The following is a 20,723-nucleotide window of genomic DNA, read 5'->3' as shown; positions in this document are numbered from 1 at the left end:
GCCCTGCTGGAAAAAACACTTCTCAGAGTTGGGGAACATTGTCAGAGCTAAAGGAAGCAAGTTTTTCTTCCGGGACAACGTTGTACTTTGCCTGGCTGAGGTTTGTAAAAGACCATAAGGATTGAAAAAAGCGGACTAGAGGGTCTTCTAGTTCGTCTTCTCTTATGAGTCCAATTTTCAGCTTTGCCCAACACATGGTCGTCTGATGGTTAGACGGAGACCTGGAGAGGCCTACAAGCCAGAGAGTCTTGCACCTACTGTGAAATCGGACTCATCAGAGAAGACGAACTTAGAAGAACATCCAGTCCGCTTTTTCAATCCTTATGGTCTTTTATAAACCTTAGCCAGGCAAAGTACAACGTTGTCCCGGAAGAAAAACTTGCTTCCTTTTGCTCTGACAATGTTCCCCAACTCTGAGAAGTGTTTTTTCCAGCAGGGCAATGCTCCATGCCACACAGCCAGGCCAGTAAAGGTGTGGATGGAGTACCACCAGATCAGGACCCTGTCATGGCCAGCCCAATTTTCGAGACCTGAATCCCATAAAAAACCTCTGAAATGTGATCAAGAGGAAGATGGATGGTCACAAGCCATGAAAAGAAGCCGAGCTGCTTGAATTCTTGCGCCAGGAGTAGCATAAAGTCACCCAACGGCAATGTGAAAGACTGGTGGAGAGCATGCCAAGACACATGAAAGTTGTGATTTTAAATCAAGGTTATTCCACCAAATATTGATATCTGAACTCTTCCTAAGTGTAAGCATTAGTATTGTGTAGTTTAAAAATGAATATGAGCTTGTTTTCTTTGCATTATTCGAGATCTGAAGACACTGCATCATTTTTGCTATTTTGACCAATTGTCATTTTTCTGCAAATAAATGATCTAAATGACAATATTTTTATTTGAAATTTGGTAGGAATGTTGCCAGTAGGTTATAGAATAAAACTAAAATGTACATTTTACTTTAACACATACCAATAAATAGTAAAACCAGAGAAACTGATAATTTTGAAGTGGTCTCTTAATTTTTTCCGCGGCTGTATGAAGCTGAATTTCTAGCATTTTGGGGTTCAATCCAGGTCAATTCAATTAACATAACAAGACCTAGGCCTGGCCAAGGGGAAGGGAGGGGGCCTTTCACACTAATGTGGGCTTCTACGGCAATACACAGGGTCAAAAACTGTCGTAAATCCAGTGTCCTTTCAATCCAGGTCAATTAAATTAACATAACAAAACCTAGGCCTGGCCAAGGGGAAGAGGGGGGGGCCTTTCACACCAATGTGGGCTTCTACGGCAATTCACAGGGTCGAAGACTGTCGGAAATTCCACATTTCATGCAGTGAAAGAAAATGTATTTGTTAGTATCAGCTTGTTTTGTCACTGGCTGTATGTAACATTTGTGTATGCCATCGGGGGTCAATGACTCCTTGCAGTGGGGGCACATTACCGCAGCACATCTATGGGGTTTTGGTTTTTCAATACTGACACGAATACGTCTGTTGCAGTCGACACAATATTTTGTCAGATCACAGGGGGCTGCTAACATGCCTAAAACACTCCTTGGAGCCTGCTGCTTATGTCTCACAAAACAGTATGCAGATTTACAATACCTCCGGCAATCATCACAATATACTGACACACCCGGATTCTTGTAACAATCCTCATCCACACATACATCACATGTGTACTTACATCTATGGTCACCCATCCGTGCATAGCCTTTGTAACAATGACTACACACATATGCCATTCCAATAAAGGAGTTCAGTTTCAGAATACGGTGGTAGTGTTCATCATGTAAATACAGATGTATAGTCCTAGGATGGGGTGCATCACTAGTCTGATTATGTAGCAATATTCCATTTTCAGCTCTGTGGAATATAACTATCTTCACATCCAACAAACTCTCAAACAGGGGAACATGTGTAAGGCCAATTTTCTGTTGATTGCTTAAACCTGCACGCCTCTGTGTGTCAGCTGCTACCTCCTGTAACTCATCCATTGTCACCACAGGGTTCATGTAGCTAGCCACACACATTGCAAAGCAGAGGTTATTTGCCACGTTAGTAGGTGAAAAGAGATGCATTCTATTCTTCCTAATTATCTCGTCGTGCGCTAATTCACGAATCTTACGATATGCACCTCCATTTCGGCTACGGGTTATAGACACAATCACCTCCAAGTGCTGATCTGTCAGAAGGGATGTGTTGCTTTGTAGGATCCTCTCTATAGCCTCTATGAAAAGGTCTAATGAGTAGTCATTTGCAGGTGTTAGCATAACATTCACATCTGACGTGAGACTATCACCTCTCAACGTAATATTAAACACACCGTTTTCACCCGCCAGTGTCCTGGAGACCGCCAATACATCACTTAAAGTTGTGTATACATAATTCACAAATGAAGCCATGTCAGTATTCGCTACATCTCTGAAATTTAGAGACCTAGGTAACATTAGGCTATTGAAATGAGGTCTTGCGACAACTCGGTAATCACCCAGAATACCGCCCTCGCGCACTAACCGCTGCAGAGCTTCACTATCCATGTTATGAATGTCGGTAGCATCAGTCCTAGGAGCTGCACCCCCCACTTGTATCAACGTCCGTTGCTCTACGGTCATGCCACCACACCCGGAGCTAGTAGATGGCACTGCTCCATCATTCACAATGATACCCCCTGTGCTAGTAGAAACCACTGATACATTACACACATTGACAACTCCTGAGCTAGTAGCGGCTACGGCTACATCGTTCACATTGACGCACCCTGAGCTAGTAGCTGCTACGGCTACATCAGCCACAATGATACCCTCTGAGCTAGCAGATGCTACAGCTACATCGGTCACAATGATACCCTCTGAGCTAGCAGATGCTACAGCTACATCAGTCACAATAATACGCCCTGAGCTAGTAGATGGTACAGCTACATCGTTCAACAAGCGGTCATGTGAAACCCTCAGTCTGTCATAATCACATAGCATATCATTTATACGTGTTATGCCATCTCTGTAGGCCGTCACATCGTCAGATTCATCCGAATCATATTCTGAATTAGCTGGGGTATGCCACGAATACAACAACTCATTTATACGTAATATATCATCTCTATAATGCCTAGTATCAACAGGAATGTCTTCAGCCGAGTCAGTTTCTGACATATGGGGATCTTCCCACGTCTGCAGCAGGGCATTTAAACTCGTAATGCCATTTCTAAATGCTGTATTATCAACAGTGTCAGAGCCATCCGATTCATTTTCTGAATCATCATTTCTGAGGTTAGTTTGAGCTATAGCATTAACACCTCTGACTTCATCACCCACTGTTACAGCATTCGTGTTAGGGGGTACCGTGCGCCGTCGTTTACACAATCTATACATATTTCAATCACTAACTAAACAACAATCTATCTAAAAATACTAGTAAAACAAATTAAAACAAAATGTGAAATTTTGAATGATCACTGACATTTACACCCCTAAAACATATCTATATAACATAGCTATTTAAAAAGTTTGAAAAAAAAAAAAAACACACCAAAGCCCCTACACGACCATAACACTCCGTAAAACAGACTCCAAGCGTGCCATATCTAATTGTGGGACTTGTTGCAACCTATTGACCCCTCGTGCAATATTTTGGTTAACAGCACTGGCCCTTAGCATGGTAGCCTCAATGGATGTCACCCGCTCAACCAGCTTGTTCGTGTTTAATATTCTGAGAAGGTTCCCCAACAGCACACCATGCCTTCTTATGGCTACTTCAATATTAACCATCCGATCTAATATAGGGGTTATTGCCAGACGTACAGCATCTATGATCACAGCGGATCCACCGATACATATGTGTTCAACAGCATCTGACCTGTTTGGTGCGGGGTCTTGGGGTTCCACGACTGCTGGCTCCGATAGCACTGCTGGTGACGTTACTCCAGAATCAGGAGATTCGTTGTCCCATGAAAATAATTGTGAATCAGTCCAGTCAATCACATTGTCAATCACATTGGTCGCATCAGCATCAACTTGGTCCCTGACGAGTTCCACACCGACCCGTCTAGCGTTGTCTGGTTCAGCGGGGTAGTCACCACCAGGGGGTGATTCATAGACTCTGGTAATGTGAATATCTTCAGCCGCCTGGATGTCTGAAAATAATACAAAATAATGTCATCGCCATCAACAATCCATATATACATTTAAAACATAACACCCAATATGAAACATTTAAACACTGTAGCATTATACCTGTAGATACGGCAGCCGATAATCTGGGTCTTCGGGGCAACGGTACAGCGTTGACTATTCCAGCGGCGTAGCCACTACCAGGGGGTGTATCATAGAACCTGGTAATAAAGGTATCAGCAGGCCCCTGGATGTCTGAAAATAATACAAAAATAATGTTGTCACAACCACCCTACGCCATCAACAATCCATATATACATTTAAAACATAGCACCCAATATGAAACATTTAAACACTGTAGCATCATACCTGTAGATACGGTCTCCGATAATCTGGGTCTCCGGGGTGATGGCTCAATGACAGCATGGGGTGATTCCGTACATAGTCTCCTCACTCTTGTTTGAGGTGGCAGCCGGGGGCTATCATCATGATCATACGTGTCCTTGAACCGTATCAATCCCGAAACAGCTGTTTACAATGTTGAATAAGACGTTAGCCCCACACTTTAGTTATATGTATGTCGAATAACTGTAATGCTAAATATTATATTCACCTGAGCTTGAGTTACTGCCATCATTATAGCCGTAAAAGGGTATTTGGCTGTCCTCAACAGTAGGGTCTTAGGGGTGAGAAATAGTATTAGACACAAATCGGTACCTTAAAGCATAGTTAATATATCATATGTAAACTATTATATATATATATATATATATATATATATATATATATATATATATATATATACACATATGTCCATGTAGATTGAATCTTACCATAGGGGATGTAGCTTGTAGCAGGAGGAACCCTGGTAGTCACTATATCACCACTCACTGTAAATATTAAGTTTAAAACACACAGGTCACAGAATATACACATTATTTTTTTATTAATTTAAAACTATAATATTCTTATACTCACATAGTTGATCCACGTAGTTGGTCTTCTATTTACACTATTTGCAACATTGAGGCCATATGTCTCTGCATCAGCTAATGAGGGAATAAAATGAACCCTGTAATATTAGTAAGTGGTAGAAAAAACATAAGAAATATAACCAACTAAAAAAACAAACATAAGAGTATGATACATATTTGAATGAGTAAATGGTTTACTGCTTACCAAGTATGAAAGTGTCCATCTTGAAAATGTTCAGGAGTCAGGAGTGTCTTCCAGCTAGTCAATGTTGTGATGAGTTTCAGCAGTGAATGATTGCGAGATCCTTAAAGTGAATCATGGGGTCCTTTATACTATCTTACAATCAGGGGTGTGTTTGTTTTTGAGGGGGTGTATTCATTGATAATGTTGACGCCCTCAGCCAGGTAGCAAAGGTGTAACATTTTATATATGTGTTCAATGACCATAGTTTTAAAATACAATCTTTTAAAATATATATAATTTAATCACCTGTGTATATGAAATTAGTTATTTTCTAATTTATTTAATTATAAGGTTTTAGAATAGAACTCTATATATAATATTTGACTACTTCAATTAGAAAGGTACAAGTCCTTATACATTTATTTTGGCTATTTTAGGTATCTTACAAGAAACACTGGCACATGTATAACATGCCTTATGTTATTTAACAAAACACGGCCTGTGAGTCCCTCTTACTTCAGAGTCAACGCTTTAAACAATATAGGCCTTATGGTCAAACCTTAAACTATAAGGCCTGTCAAATGTTAAGGATTCTACTAAAGAGAGTTATAACTATTGACACATTGCTATGCTGAACAACCCGCTAAGATTATGTGACTTATTACATACATTACAATATAACAAACTATTTAATGTGATATACTAATAGAAAGCTTACCAATGAAAATCCCACACACACACACACACACACACACACACACACACACACACACACACACACACACACACACACACACACACACACACACACACACACACACACACACACACACACACACACACCATTTATTTCAGGCCCTGTCACATCATACAGGCCCCAGACAGGCAGACTACAACTCTGGGGTGGTGTTCTATTATGGTCTATGCATGAGACCATGTACTTCTTTGTTTTTACATGTATTTAAACAAAGGGGGTCTGTCCATCATAGACCCACCCTGATCAAACCTAGACTAATATATACATATCAGTCCTCAACAAACCCTATGCATAGACATGATGGCCACTTTGAAACAGACAGCTAGGCTACAGCTCTGGGTTGTGTCTTTTGAGGTGGTCCAGCAAGGGTAATTAGCATCCATTGTTAACACAAATGTGCTTAACAAAAGGGTATGGTGTCTATCAAAACACACACACACACACACACACACACACACACACACACACACACTACCCCACTGACACTATGTACTGACATGAGTTTTAATCTTAAAAACTGAATAAGAGAGAGAAATAGTAAAACTAGATCTGAAATATAAAGCCTCTCATATATTACAATCTTATTCACAGACATTGGGCCTGCACCTCTGGAATGGGGTTTACACTTAAAAGAATATATGTCTTATGGGGTAACCTTACATTTTAAGGTATTTCAAATGTTAAGTCTTCGTCTATTGAGAGCGTTAAAGATTTGACACATTTCTATTCTGAACAACACTCAAAGATTATATATATATATATATAGATTGGTACCTTACATTACAATGTTTAGTAGCATAACATTCATTGTATCACACCATTTTAAATCTTAACAAATGGAATCCCTTACACACACACACACACACACACACACACACACACACACACACACACACACACACACACACACACACACACACACACACACACACACACACACACACTTTACTACTGAGATGGTTTAAACCTAATTGGGCATGTCTTCTGATAACCTGTATTTTGGGCTAACTTTGGGCTAGCACTATCTTCTTTGCGGTCGTCAGCCTGTTTCCTCTCCGCCAAACAAGGTCAAAACACTGGCCTTTCACATTCATTGTTTCCCTCTTCTCTGAAAAGACTGAGAAAGAGAGAGAGATACAAAATTAGAACAACATAAGAAATGAGAGCAAGACGACACCTTCTGACAACTTCCTAACACGTCAACATCTCATCAGTCACATCATGTGCCATTTGACAGAAGGAGAGATTAGCACTGTACATGGTTTACAAACTGCACTGAAAAAAACCTTTGAATTTGAGCTCACAAGAATTGTGAAGTGCAAGAATTGTATTCGCTGAGAAAATATCCTGTGTATATATACATATACATAATGTGTGTGTGTGTGTGTGTGTGTGTGTGTGTGTGTGTGTGTGTGTGTGTGTGTGTGTGTGTGTGTGTGTGTGTGTGTGTGTGTGTGTGTGTGTGTGTGTTCACGTGTCTGGATGCGTTTGTCTGCTTCAAACAGTGCCAAGAATGTAAGGTGTATACAGCACCCTGTTTTTAATATAAATCTCTCTTTAACACTCACTCTCACACACCTCAAGTCTGGAACACCATTATAAAAATGATAATAATAATAATAATAATAACAATAATAATAATAATAATAATAATAATAACTAGAAAATGCATTTCCTGAATGAAAATGAAATGCAAAAGTTAGGAAAGGAAGAAGAAAAGAAAGAAGAGTGAAAGAAGGAAAGAAGAAAGGAAAGAAGAGTGGAAGAAGGAAAGAAGAAAGGAAAGAAGAGTGAAGAAAGGAGAGAAGAGAGGAAAGAAGGAAAGAAGAGTGAAAGAAGGAAAGAAGAGTGAAGAAAGGAAAGAAGAGTGGAAGAAGAAAAGAAAGAAGAGTGAAGAAAGGAAAGAAGAGTGAAAGAAGGAAATAATAGTTGAAGAAGGAAAGAAGAAAGGAAAGAAGAGTGAAAGAAGGAAAGAAGAAAGGAGAGTGAAGAAAGGAAAGAAAAGTGAAAGAAGGAAAGAAGAGTGAACAAGAGTGAAAGAGAAAAAGAGAGTGAAAATATTGAAAAAAGGAGATAAAAATGGAGTGAAGAAGAGAGATTGAGTGTGAGAGAAAGTAGACTGAGAGGGATAGAGAGAAAGATGGAGAGATGGAGAGAAAAGAAAGTAGAGAATGGAAGGTGTCTTAATGTTCCTAGTTACAGTTAAATTGAGAGGGACAGAGAAGCGGTTCCTTTGATTTGGTGCAGGTGTCAGTGAAGCACAGGTGCAAGCCAGTTTAAAGACCCTATTATGATGTCATAATGGCCCAATGTAAGTCAATGGGAAAATTTAGATTCGTTTTTATTTAATATCTTAAAAAGTATAAAGTTTAGAAAAGTGAAAAATAGCATAGCATAAGTGTCCTTTACAAGACCTACGCGACAAAGTTTGAATGACGTTTCTACGTTAAGCGGTTCGGGCTGAATTAATCGCAGAAAAAGGTGAGAAGAATAATAATAATAAGAAGAAGCCTAGGAATAACAATACAGGGCATTTCATGCACTGTAATAAACCATTATGAAACAGTATGGTGTAAATAACAATCAGAGAGGGCATGTTCATGTGTGTGGGTGTGTGTCCGTGTCTGTGTGTATCTTGGTACAGAATGAACCTGATCAATGGGTCAGTAGTGTGATCGCTCTAAACCAAACCTCACAAAATTATATCAATTTTAGCCTCATGGATCCCATTTTTATATAGTTACATGTTCATTTTTTTCGTACGTTTCGATGAAAATTATACAAGACTCTGCCCTGTAACACACAGTAGAAACAACAGGACCATGTAGCTCAAAGAGGTTTCAAATATGTTTTAATACGCTTCAAAATATCCAGGAGACCTGTTTAGCCTCTTAATCAGCAGAGGCCAACAATCAGCAGTCTAATGGTCTATATAAATGCATATATCTGACAAGACAAGACTCCCCCGAGACAGAACAATGAACATTTGGAGTTGGCCAGCACCACTTGTAAACAAGTAGGCCCTCTCTGTCTGACCTTATGATAGAGAAATTTGAATGAAGACTTTGTTATTGTATTTTAATGTGTGCTGAGGCCTACAGGATGCATACTCTCTTGCTGAGGCAAACCACCTGTTTTTTTTACTGATAATCATGCACACTTCTCAACTCTAAAGGACATATTCTGAGATCACTGTAGCAACTTCTGAATACCGCCCTTTGTGTGATGAAACCTGTTTTTTCAACTCACATAATGCTGGCTGCGCCCAGCTCATCTTTGGAGTCTGTTCACAACCATTGGTTGTAGCACACTTCCTCTTTTGCAAAAGATATAAGTTCTGTTTTAAATTCTGATTGCTGGTCTCTGTCTCATTAATATTAATATAATTTATCTTACACCCTACTTGACACTTGTTTTCAGCAAAGTAGGTCCATATTCACCACACCACTGTATCAAAACCATTCTATTTTCTTATAAATAAAGACCCACTACAATGTACAGTTTTGTATGCCTCTAAAAGTTGTAATTAACATTGCATGTACATATTTTCCCTTAATGGCATTCTTCAGACAGACCTTTCAACTTCATGAGCAATTTTAATGTAATAACTTGCATTTGAACCTTTACAACTCAAGTGGTGTATTTCTGCAGAATATTTGCTGCTGGCTCACACAGGAACAGTCATACAGGCATGCAGACATACTGAAAAACAAACAAACCCCACTGTTTGACTGAGTCTGATCATTTGCACCAATGACTGTATAGAGACTTTATGTGCTCTCGATGATTAACACCCATGTCAGGAAAGGGAAGCTCCACCCCTGTAACACATAGAGTAACATCAGATACAATGGGGGCTTCCTCTATCCATTTCTAAGTTTTTAAGAGTAGAAAATGGGCCAAACACTGTGGGTCTGCTGTTCACCTACAGTCACTCTCCACAAGATCTCATGATCATCTGAGCAGCCGGTAGAGAAGAGCAGGGCAGAATGGAGATGAATGTGGGCAACTATCGACAATTAGAACCTGATGGAGTCAACAGACCCTCTATGGGCCAACATGAAGAAACAGACACTGCCAATTATCCCTGCAAGTCTTCAAATAACGCTGACTTTGTTTCATGATTAGCAGCTCGTATGAGTTTTGAGGTCAATTTTTTAAGTAAAATAAATTATAATTGAGTTATACTGTGTCCCATTGTTTTGATCAAAACAATATATTACACATCATTGGTGATTAAGCAAAATAAAAGTAGGAAGGTGAGAAGTAAAAGAGTAAATTAGGAGCATCAAAAACATACATGAAAACAAAATATTGTCTTCTTATAGATGATATCGACAGCAGTCTTTAAGCATTTTCAACCACAATACTTTTGGAATTTTGCAGCACATGTAGAACCTATCACATAGTATTCAGATGTTGAAGCATTGATAGACAAATAATTCTAAATGCAGAAAAAATGGTAAAGCCAGGTAATACCATCATATCATGACAATAGATAAACCCATGCAATGATTCTCTGCTTTTGATTACAGAAAACAACTCTGTTTTGAACATATATATATTATATACTTTATTTGTTGTAATTTAATGTACTGTATGTCAACGCAAAGACTGAACCTATGCAATTATTTTCTTGTTTGTGAAAAAGAAACCTCGTTTTAAATGATGTAATACTGTGTAATGAGATGGAGTCTCAAACTCCCATTATGAAGTATATTCCTACCTGTAATTTAGTTTTACCCTCTCCCATCTTTAGTACCCTGGAAGAGGACTGCTGTGTGTCTGGGTCTGCTGTGTGCTCTCCTGCTGTCTGCCATCGCACTTCTCAGTTTCAAAATGATGGAGAACAAACAGTTACAGACCAGCTACAAAGAGAAATTACAGATGCAGTCAGTTTACGACAACATGACCATAGAATACCAACACTTACAGATTACTTACAACTAGGGCTGGGGGTAAACGATTATTTTCAAAACGATTAATCTGGCGATTATTTTATCGAATAGTCGACTAATCTAACGACTAATTGGACGATTAGTCTAACGATTATTTTTCTGTTGCTCGATTAAAACCATAATGTATCTCAAATAAATACCCCCAAAAATCTTAATAATATACTTTAATGAGCACCGTTTTGCACAGCAAAAGTCCAACAATGCATTTCATGTTTATCTAGAGTTCACAGTAAAAATGTTTGGTACTCAAATGAGCCCTATCACATTTGGATGTGGTGCTCATTCATTTAAATGTTTTCAGTGCTTATAAAAACATTCATTCATTGATGAGCACTGCGCACCACCTTATGTGCAGCACTGTCCTGGACATTGCTTGGCTGCATTAGTTGACATTGGCGATCTAACGTGGTAGTGAATCATGATACATACTATAAGCTGGCCAACGTTAGTCTAATGTTATGTGTTTGACTCGTAAATGACCACAGCATGAGTTAGCTCTCTGTGCCGTTTGTTGGTGCTTGGTTGGCGTGTTCTGCAGCCGTAAGTTAACGTTTACTAAACTGACACAGCTGTCTAGCCGTTGCCGCTATAGTAGCTAGCTAACGTAACTACTAGCAACCAAGCACGAACAAACTGCACGGAGAGCTAAGAAGATAGTTAGCTAGCACCACCGAAGTGCGCAGAGCTCAAGCTACACAACACACTGAACAAACGTTAAATACGAGCGACAATAGGGTGCGTTTGAGAATGGAGATAGAAACGCACCCCATTGTCTCTCGTGAAGGGGACAATAAGTAACGTTGGTTACATTAATTTAACGTTTGTTCAGTGTGTTGTGTAGCTTGAGCTCTGCGCACTTCGGTGGTGCTAGCAAACTATCTTCTTAGCTCTCCGTGCAGTTTGTTCGTGCTTGGTTGCTAGTAGTTAACGTTAGCTAGCTACTAGTGTGTCAGTTTAGTTAACGTTAACTTACGGCTGCAGAACACGGCAACTAAACATGAACAAACGGCACAGAGAGCTAAGTCATGGTGTTGGTCAGCTTATAGTATCATGATTCACTACGTTAGATCGCCAATATCAACTAATGGCGCCAAGCAATTCCCTGGGTTTCTGCTCTCTCAGTCCTTGCGCAATGTTTGTTTCTGTTTGGGTCAACCACGTGTATGTGGCGAAGCGTCGACGTAAAAATATGGCGTCGACGTAATTTTGAAATCGACGCGTCGACATCATCGACGCATCGCTACAGCACTACTTACAACAACCTCAAAACAGAGAAATCCCAACTGCAGACTAGTTACAGCAATCTCAGCAGAGAGAAACTTCAGTGGCAGGGCAGCTTTGATCACCTAAATAGAGAGAAATCAGAATTGCAAACCAGTAATGACAATTTAAATGCAGAGAAATCAAGATTACAGAACAATCACAATAACCTCCTCAGGGGGAAATCACAACTGCAAACAGGATACAACAACCTAACCAAAGAGAATTTCCAGTTACAGACCAGTTACAACAACCTGAATAAAGAGAATTCCCAGTTACAGGACAAATTCCAAACCATGGCTGCCGAGAAGGATAAACGGCAGAAGAGTGAGTGTCCAGATCTGGTTTATTGGCTTTGGGTCTTAAATTTGTATGGTAGAGTTATGTCTAAAGGCAAATATAATTTCATACTAAGCTGATGTGTTACTGGATACTTCACCTTTAAAATGATCATCTAAATAGAAAGCACAAATACTGTATGTTTCAAATATGTTGTTGACCTTTAAAGGTGGTAAGGATGTTATGTTAGCCACTATAAAGATGTTTTTTTGTTCAGTGAGATTCACCCTTGTAGGGGTTGTTGAATTCATAATGATGGTAGAATTTAAATATTAATATTTGTAAAATGTATGTAGATGTTAATATTTAAATTCCTTACTAGAATTAAGCTGAGTTCATAACCGAGGGACAGATCTAATTAATTTTCTTCATTTTTCAACACAGGAATGGAGATTATAAAGTATGCAGGTATGTCTTGCCATGGCCATGAAAACCTTTTTGTTTCATCTGTTAGTGTATTGGAATAATGGCAATGTGCTTGTAACCACTGTCTGTAAGTACGCAAAAAAAGGTCAATTTCGATTGTTTAGATCCATATTTTTCAAATTAACAAACCTTGATATGCACAATCAATACAAAATAAACACCACATTTTGTGAAAATTCATCCATATGGGGTGCTGCAACTGACACATGTCACTATCTCAAGAACTGCTTCAGCTAAAAATCTCAAATTTCCTATACTTGAACTCAGTTGGTTACTTTTACATATTGCGATGTCTCAATAACTTATTAAGCCAAACATTTGAAATGCTATTAATGCTATTTGCTCACATTTTCTAAAGTGCCAATGTTTTCTTGAAGCTTTTGAAGCTGTCAAGTCATCCAACTTTTTGCCAGTTTGGGTGCATCATAAAACCTGCTTGGATAGTCACTGCTTGCAATTATATTGACAAGTGTATTACTCTCTTGCAGTGGATGTTTCTCTGGATCCTGATACAGCTCACAACGACCTCATCCTGTCTGCTGATGGGAAACAAGTGAGGGATAGTGACACACCACAGAATCGTCCTGACAACCCCAAGCGCTTTTCTCCTGTTGTTAATGTTCTTGGAATGCAGGCGTTCACCTCTGGTAGATTTTACTATGAGGTTGAGGTCAGTGGAAAGACTGATTGGGATTTAGGAGTAGACAGAGTCCATTAACAGGAAGGGAAAAATTACCCTGACACCTAAGACTGGATACTGGACAATATGGCTGAGAAATGGGGATGAGTATAAGGCACTAGATGGTCCCTCTGTTGTTCTCTCCCTTAAAGAGAAGCCAGATAGGGTGGGGGTGTTTGTGGATTATGAGGCAGGTTTGGTCTCCTTTTATGATGCAGACAGATGGAATCTAATCTACTCTTTCCGGGGTGTCTCTTTCAAGGAGAAAATCTATCCATTTTTTTGTCCAAATATTAATAATGGCGGCAAAAACTCATCTCCTCTGATAATCATCACTTCAATTGCATGCCCCAAATGACTTTTATTAATGCTTATTTGCTGGTATTACATTTTGTTTTATGTTTTTTTTATATATATATTTTAATGATCATTTTTCATTGTGCTTTTTTATTGAATTTTATTTGTCTTATTATTATTATCTTGTGTTCATTCTTTCTCCTTCTTTTATATTTTTACATGTTTAATTTCTTCATTACTCCTTTCTCCTTTATTATGTATCTACAATTTATTTATTAATGTATTTACACCTGCAAATGATGTAAATTCAATCTACTGATTTGCCTGACTTAATTTCAGTTATACCTTAGTTTGTTGTCTCAGTCATGATTGATTGGGCATATCATATTAAACTGAATAAATGTAGTGACAGGAATGTTGATCATTCAAAATCTATAACTTCTTGTTGATTTGAAATATATAATTCACTCAGTGGACATAATATCATAATACAGATATAAAGCACTTTGGTACAACTCCTGATGTTTTTCAATATGCTATACAAATAAAGTTCACTTGACTTGAATTAAATCTAAAATTTACATCCACCAATAGATGGCAGAAATGCACCAATTACCCTGTCACCTAAGAATGGATACTGAACAATGTGGCTGAGAAATGGGGATGATTATGAGGCACTAGCTAATCCCTATGTTCTTCTCTCCCTCAAAGAGAAGCCATAGAGGGTGGGGGTGTTGGTGGATTATGAGGCAGGTTTGGTTTCCTTTTATGATGCAGACAAATCTACTCCGGGGAGTGCCTTTCAAGGAGAAAATCTACCAATATTTTAGTCCATGTCTTCATGAAAATGAGAAAAAAACTCATCTCCTCTGATTATCATCACTCCAATTTTGTGCAAAAAATTACTTTTATTAATTTTAACTTGGTATTAAATTATATTTTATTGTTTTAACTGCTTTTACTCATCACTTTTTATCATGATCTTCTATTGAATTTTTAATATATCTTATTATTTAGTTTTAATTATTTCTTCTTCTTTTATTACAGTTTTTATTGCTTTGGGCAATTTCACGAAACAGAAATTACATTCTCAAAACAACACGTGCAAACCTCAAAACCATTGGGCACTGGTTCACAACAGATTGGCATTTCTCATTCCTTTAATCAAATTGCAATTGTTTTAGAAACTCCTTGCAAATGACAAGTACAATTGCCTACAGTTTGCACACATTTCAAATGATTTAGCACATCTGTGCAAATGGTTAGGTACAATTGCCTTCAGTTAGCCCATTTACCAATTTAATACATCTTGCTGGTCTAAACTGACTGTTGCTTCTCAGTCAAGTGGTTGTTCTCTGCAAAACATGTTGGCATAATTTCCTTGAGTACATCATCACCTGCAAAATAGTTCACTCTACTGTCAAAATCTTTCAGGCACATAATACCATGAAAAACATCATGGTATATCCTGTAATATGGATCTCTTAGATCATCAGCTTACAGTAATTTTCAGGTGCAACTACAACTTTACTAATCAAGGGGGAGATTCACACATCCGATCACCAATCACACAGTAAGTTTAGTTAGCTGACAGGTCCTATCCAGGAGTATAAATGCTTCCATCAAATATCTAGAGCTTGACCAAGTTCAGTACAATTTATGAACATGGAAGCACCTGGCCAGGGAAACAACCAAGGGTAACTGCCTGTTAGAGGAAGAGGAGGAAGAAAAAGAGGAGCAATGGCGGATGTCCCACGCCAGAGCGGGGGCAACATCACCATGTGTGATGCCATTTTAGAGAATAGTGTAGTCTCCCACATTCCCAGTCTTGGCCCATACAATACTCAGAAGCTCCAGGTTGTGTTGTTTGTGTAGGCTATACATCATTTTAGCTTTAATGTGCTTATTGTATGAGAGTATATTGTGCTGTACGCATTTTCTGTTACTGTAACCATGATGTATGGCAATAACTGTAACAATTTCCATGGCAGTATGAGTGCAGTATGAGTGCTACCGTGTAGGCTACGCTTGAATTATTCTTTTTTCTGTTTGACACACAAAGTATTCTGGAAAGAAAACATCTACTGCAGTAAACGTCAAAGGACTGAGCCAAGATTGAAATGTGCACTTGAGGGATATGTCTATGGCCCACTGCCATACTGGCAAAACATCTAAACGTTTTGACCTGCAGTGCTTAAACAATGCCAAAGGGACTTTTCATTTTGGGGGCACTGACTATTGGTATGAGAAAAGGAATTAGTTTTAATTGATGAGTTGTCTGTTTTGGGAGAGATATGACCTTTTGCAGGTGTGCCATAGTGTTTTGATAAACTATCTAGGTTATTTTGGCAAATATATTTAAAGCTTGGAGAATGTCCTTTTCTTTTCGGGAAGGAACTTTTCATTTTGGGGGCACTGACTATTTTTATGAGAAAATTATTTGGTTTTGAAGCTTGACTTAACTGTTTTGGGTGAGATATGACCTTTTGAAGGTGATCTATGTAGTTGTGCTGAACCATATAGGCTATTTTGCCAAAAGCACTAAGAGCTTTGAGAATGTAATTTCGGTTTTGTGAAATTGCCCAAAGCAATGGATAAAAACTGTAATTGAAATGTTTCTTTTTATTTGTTAATTTCTTTAATCTCTTTAATGTAAAACATTTTATCAATGTATGTATGTCAGCTGTAAAGCACTCTGGTACAAATCCTGTTGTTTTTAAATGTGCTACACAAATTAAGTTAATTTGAGTTGACTTGACTGCCATCAAATATTCATATCCACCACTAGATGACAGCAATGCAACCAATATCTTCGTATTTTCACTGTCATAAGAATGTCATCCAAAATGCAGAGTTCTGTATTTGATTGGAAATTCCCCTAAATAAACTGCTGTCATAAATTAAATATGTGAAGTGCTGATTAAATTGTACTCTACACTGATATTACATTATGATATCTTCATGTGAACTAGGTAATGGGACTTACACAACATGTGATCAATCCCTTCTGTTTCCATCTGCCACATCGGGGAGGTTTAAGGCAGTCAGATACCTTCATTCATTTTGCATCTTGTAAATTCACAACCCAAGAGTCTTTCCTTTTTAAATCCAGAGAAATTAAGTTTACAGAACAGTCACAATAACATCCTCAGGGAGGCATCACAACTGCAAACAGGATACAAAAACCTAAATAAAGTGAAATCCCAGTTATCGGACAGATAAAACATTCTGAATTACGAGAAATCATAGTTTTGGACCAGTAACAACAACCTGAACAGAGAGAAATCCCAGTTAGAAAATGGCTATAATAACCTAAATAAAGAAAAATCCCAGTTGCAGACTTGTTACAATGACCTGAATAAAGAAAAATGCCAGTTAAAGACCAGTCAAAACAACCTGAATACCGAAAAATCTCAGTTACACACCAGTTACAGCGACCTGAATAATGAGAAATCCCAGTTGCAGACCAGTTACAACAACTTCTACAACATGGCTGCTGAGAAGGATAAACTGCAGAAGAGTGAGTTCTTGTCGGCTTTGGAGAAAGCAATTCTGTTGGAAGAGGGTTGCTGTGTGTCTGAGTCTGCTGTGTTCTGTCCTGATGACTGGCATGGCAGTTCTCAGTTTCACAATGTTGGCAAAATGTGGAACCAGTTTGATTCAAGGATTCAGTCATATTAACTTGAATAGAGAGAATTCCCAGTTGCAGGATAGTTGCAACAACCTGAATAAAGAGATATCCCATTTAGAGACCATTTATAACAAGTTGATTTAAAGGATGAAACAGTTACAGACCATTTACGACAACCTGAAGAGAGAGAAATCCAAGTTGCAGGACAAATTTGACACCATGGCTGCCGAGAAAGATAAACTACAGAAGAGTGAGTGTCAAGAACTGGTTGAATCGGCTTTGGGTCTTAAATTTGTTTGTTACACTAATGTCTGAATGCAAATATAATTATATACTTGTGTGTTATGTGATGTGTTACTGGATGCTTCACCTTCAAAAGGATAATGTAAATAGAAAGTAAATCTTTACATCTTTTCCTAATCTTTTGTTTACCTTTAAAGGTGGCAAGGATGTATGTTAGGCACTTTAAAGATGTTTTTTGTTCAGTAAGATTAACCCTTGTAAGGGTTGTCGAATTCATATTGATGGTACAATTCAAATATTCATATTCGTAGTTTCTGTAGATGTTAATATTTAAATTCCTTACTAGCTTTAGGCTGAGGATACACATGAGGATCATATCTGGAAAATTGCCTTCCTTTTCTTTAACACAGGAATAGAGGTATGTCTTGCCATGGCCATGAAAATATCCTTTCCGTTTCATTTGTTAGTACAGTATATTGGAATATAATAGCAAAGTTATGAAGGTTGGTTTGTTTAGCCAGATTCACCCTTAGGGGTTGTCAAATGAATGGTGATATTACAATTTCTTTAGATGTTTATATTTAATTATGAATACATTATATTTAAATTCCCTACTAGCATTAAGCTGAGAATAGAACTGAATTTTTTTTTTACTTTTCTTTTAAGTTTCTTCCTTTGAATGGAAATTACACAGTATGCAGCAGGCATCTTGCCATGGCCACGAAACATCCTTGTGTTAGTTCATTTGTTCGTATTTTGGAATAATAACAACTTGTCCTTGTTACCTCTGTCTGTAAGAAAGCATAACATCTCTTCATAAAGACTATTGTAAAAATGAATTATAAACTAGAATGTGCATTTCCTGAAAGAAATACCAGTGCATGCAATGCAAAAGTCAAGAATATAATAAATACTAGAATACTACTTGAAGGGGATACCAGTGACTGCAAAGGAAAAGTAGTAGTAGTTGGTAGGATTTTGCAATGGCAATTGAGGTGGTTGCTAGGTTGTTGCTAGGGTAGTCCTGGTGGTTTCTATGGTTGTTGCTAGGTTGTCATTAAAGTAATAGTTGTTAGGCTCTTGTTAGGTTGCAAGGGCATGCCCAGGGCAGTCATGGGGGTTGCTATGGTAATTTAAGTTGTTGCTATGCTGACTAGTACATTCAAAAATATAAGTTGTTCAAATTACTTAACATTGTTATGTCAATGTTTTCCACCTAACTGAATTTTGTTCAAACTAATGTAATACTATAATTTCAATATTATTTGGTCAAGTTAGCCATAATTGATCAGGCAGTGTTCATCTGACTAAACAGACCTTCATTACACTGACCTAACTCACTTATGTAATTCTAACTCAACTGGATTTACTAACACCAACTGAACAGCTCCTTGTAATTCCAATTTAACTGATTTGAATAAGCAGTACCTAAATGGTTTTAATTGTTATAAAGCCTACAAACAAACAAGGCTGACTTCAGTCAGTTTATTGATGCACACATGCATATAGTAGACTACAACACACACAATCACACACAAACACATGCCGCCGTGAATTTGACTTCTGTATTTTTCCATCCCGGACTGTCCTTCCTCCAGGACCCCAGGAGCAGTGGGCAGCTTTTAAGCGCCTGGGGACCAAGTGAAGTGAACCGTCTTGGTTAGGGATTGATAGGAGAGTGTACTGTTGGGGACACTGGGAGAACATGTAAGCTCCACACAAAAAGGCCCAGGAGGTACGTAGCCCACCTGAGCACTGAGGGTCTGGGGAGGACCTGCCCCTCGGACCAACAGTGTCCCATGCGGTAATCGAACCCATGACCTTCTTGCTGTGAGGCAGCAGTGCAAGCACCTGAGCCACCATGCCATGCCCTGGTTTTATTATATTATTTATTACAAATACAGTAGGACCAGCAATATCACTCTTAAACCATGCACAAATATTTCAACTTCACAGAATAAAATATACCAGCTGGGTAAGACTGTGACCTCAAGCACATTCATTTGAACACAGCATCACACTCAAAATGGAGTCAGCTTCTGAGCATGTGTAATGTAAGACCTACAGAAACCCATCTAGGACATTCTTGTATAGAGGTGACTGTGCCATTCACTCAACAGTGTTATGTTGAATTAACTTAGCTGGCTTCTTTTGCTTTAAAAAGTTTCCATTTTAAGTTAGACTTACTAAAGTTGACTAGATTTTAGAGGTGATTGTGCCATTCACTCAACAGTGTTATGTTATATTAACTTACCTGGCTTATTTTGCCTTGAAAAGCTTTCATTTTAAGTAAGACTTACTAAAGTGGGCTAGATTTTAGAGGTGATTGTTCATTTTAAGTTAGACTAACTAAAGTGGACTACAATTTAGAGGTAATTGTTCATTTTAAGTTAGACTTACTAAAGTGGACTACATTTAAGAGGTAATTGTGCCATTCATTCAACAGTGTTATGTTGAATTAACTTAGCTGGCTTCTTTTGCTTTAACAAGTTTCCATTTTAAGTTAGACTTACTAAAGTGGACTCGATTTTAAAACCGAACTCAGAAATGTTAAATAAATTGAATATAAGTACATTTATTTAATTCAGCAACTCACAGAGTTCACTTTTTTGAATGTAGGGTAGTCATGTTGGATGAAAGCAAGTCAGGCAAAGCTGACATAAAAGGTTGAAAAAGAGTGGGAATTGATGGATAGAGTAAGAAAGGAAAGAAAAGAAAGGAAAGAAAGGAAAGAGAGAGCAAAAGTGGCTATGGATATAGATAGAATGAAGAGAGAAAATACTGAAAGAAGGAGAGAAAATGGACTGAAGCAGAGAGATGGAGTGTGAGAGAGAGTAGACTGAGAGGGATAGATAGAAAGATGGC

The 20,723-nt window shown here is 38.2% G+C and overlaps 1 protein-coding gene across 1 annotated transcript in view; it reads left to right on the top strand.

The window, feature by feature from the left end:
• The window catches only part of LOC308366190 (uncharacterized protein), a gene marked incomplete at both ends in the record, with an annotated part of 50,856 nt that extends 36,811 nt beyond the window's left edge, over window positions 1–14,045 (top strand). Inside the window, 5 exon segments of the mRNA XM_080839825.1 lie at window positions 10,883–10,959; window positions 12,230–12,570; window positions 12,967–12,990; window positions 13,497–13,710; window positions 13,712–14,045. Coding sequence (XP_080695951.1) covers window positions 10,883–10,959; window positions 12,230–12,570; window positions 12,967–12,990; window positions 13,497–13,710; window positions 13,712–14,045 — 990 coding nt within the window.
• Window positions 14,046–20,723: the final 6,678 nt, after the last annotated feature.

Source organism: Sprattus sprattus (genome assembly GCF_963457725.1).
Source record: "Sprattus sprattus genome assembly, chromosome: 5".
NCBI classification, from domain to species: Eukaryota; Metazoa; Chordata; class Actinopteri; order Clupeiformes; family Clupeidae; genus Sprattus; species Sprattus sprattus.
Note: the sequence above shows the minus strand (reverse complement) of the source record. Positions and strands in the feature narration are given on the sequence as shown.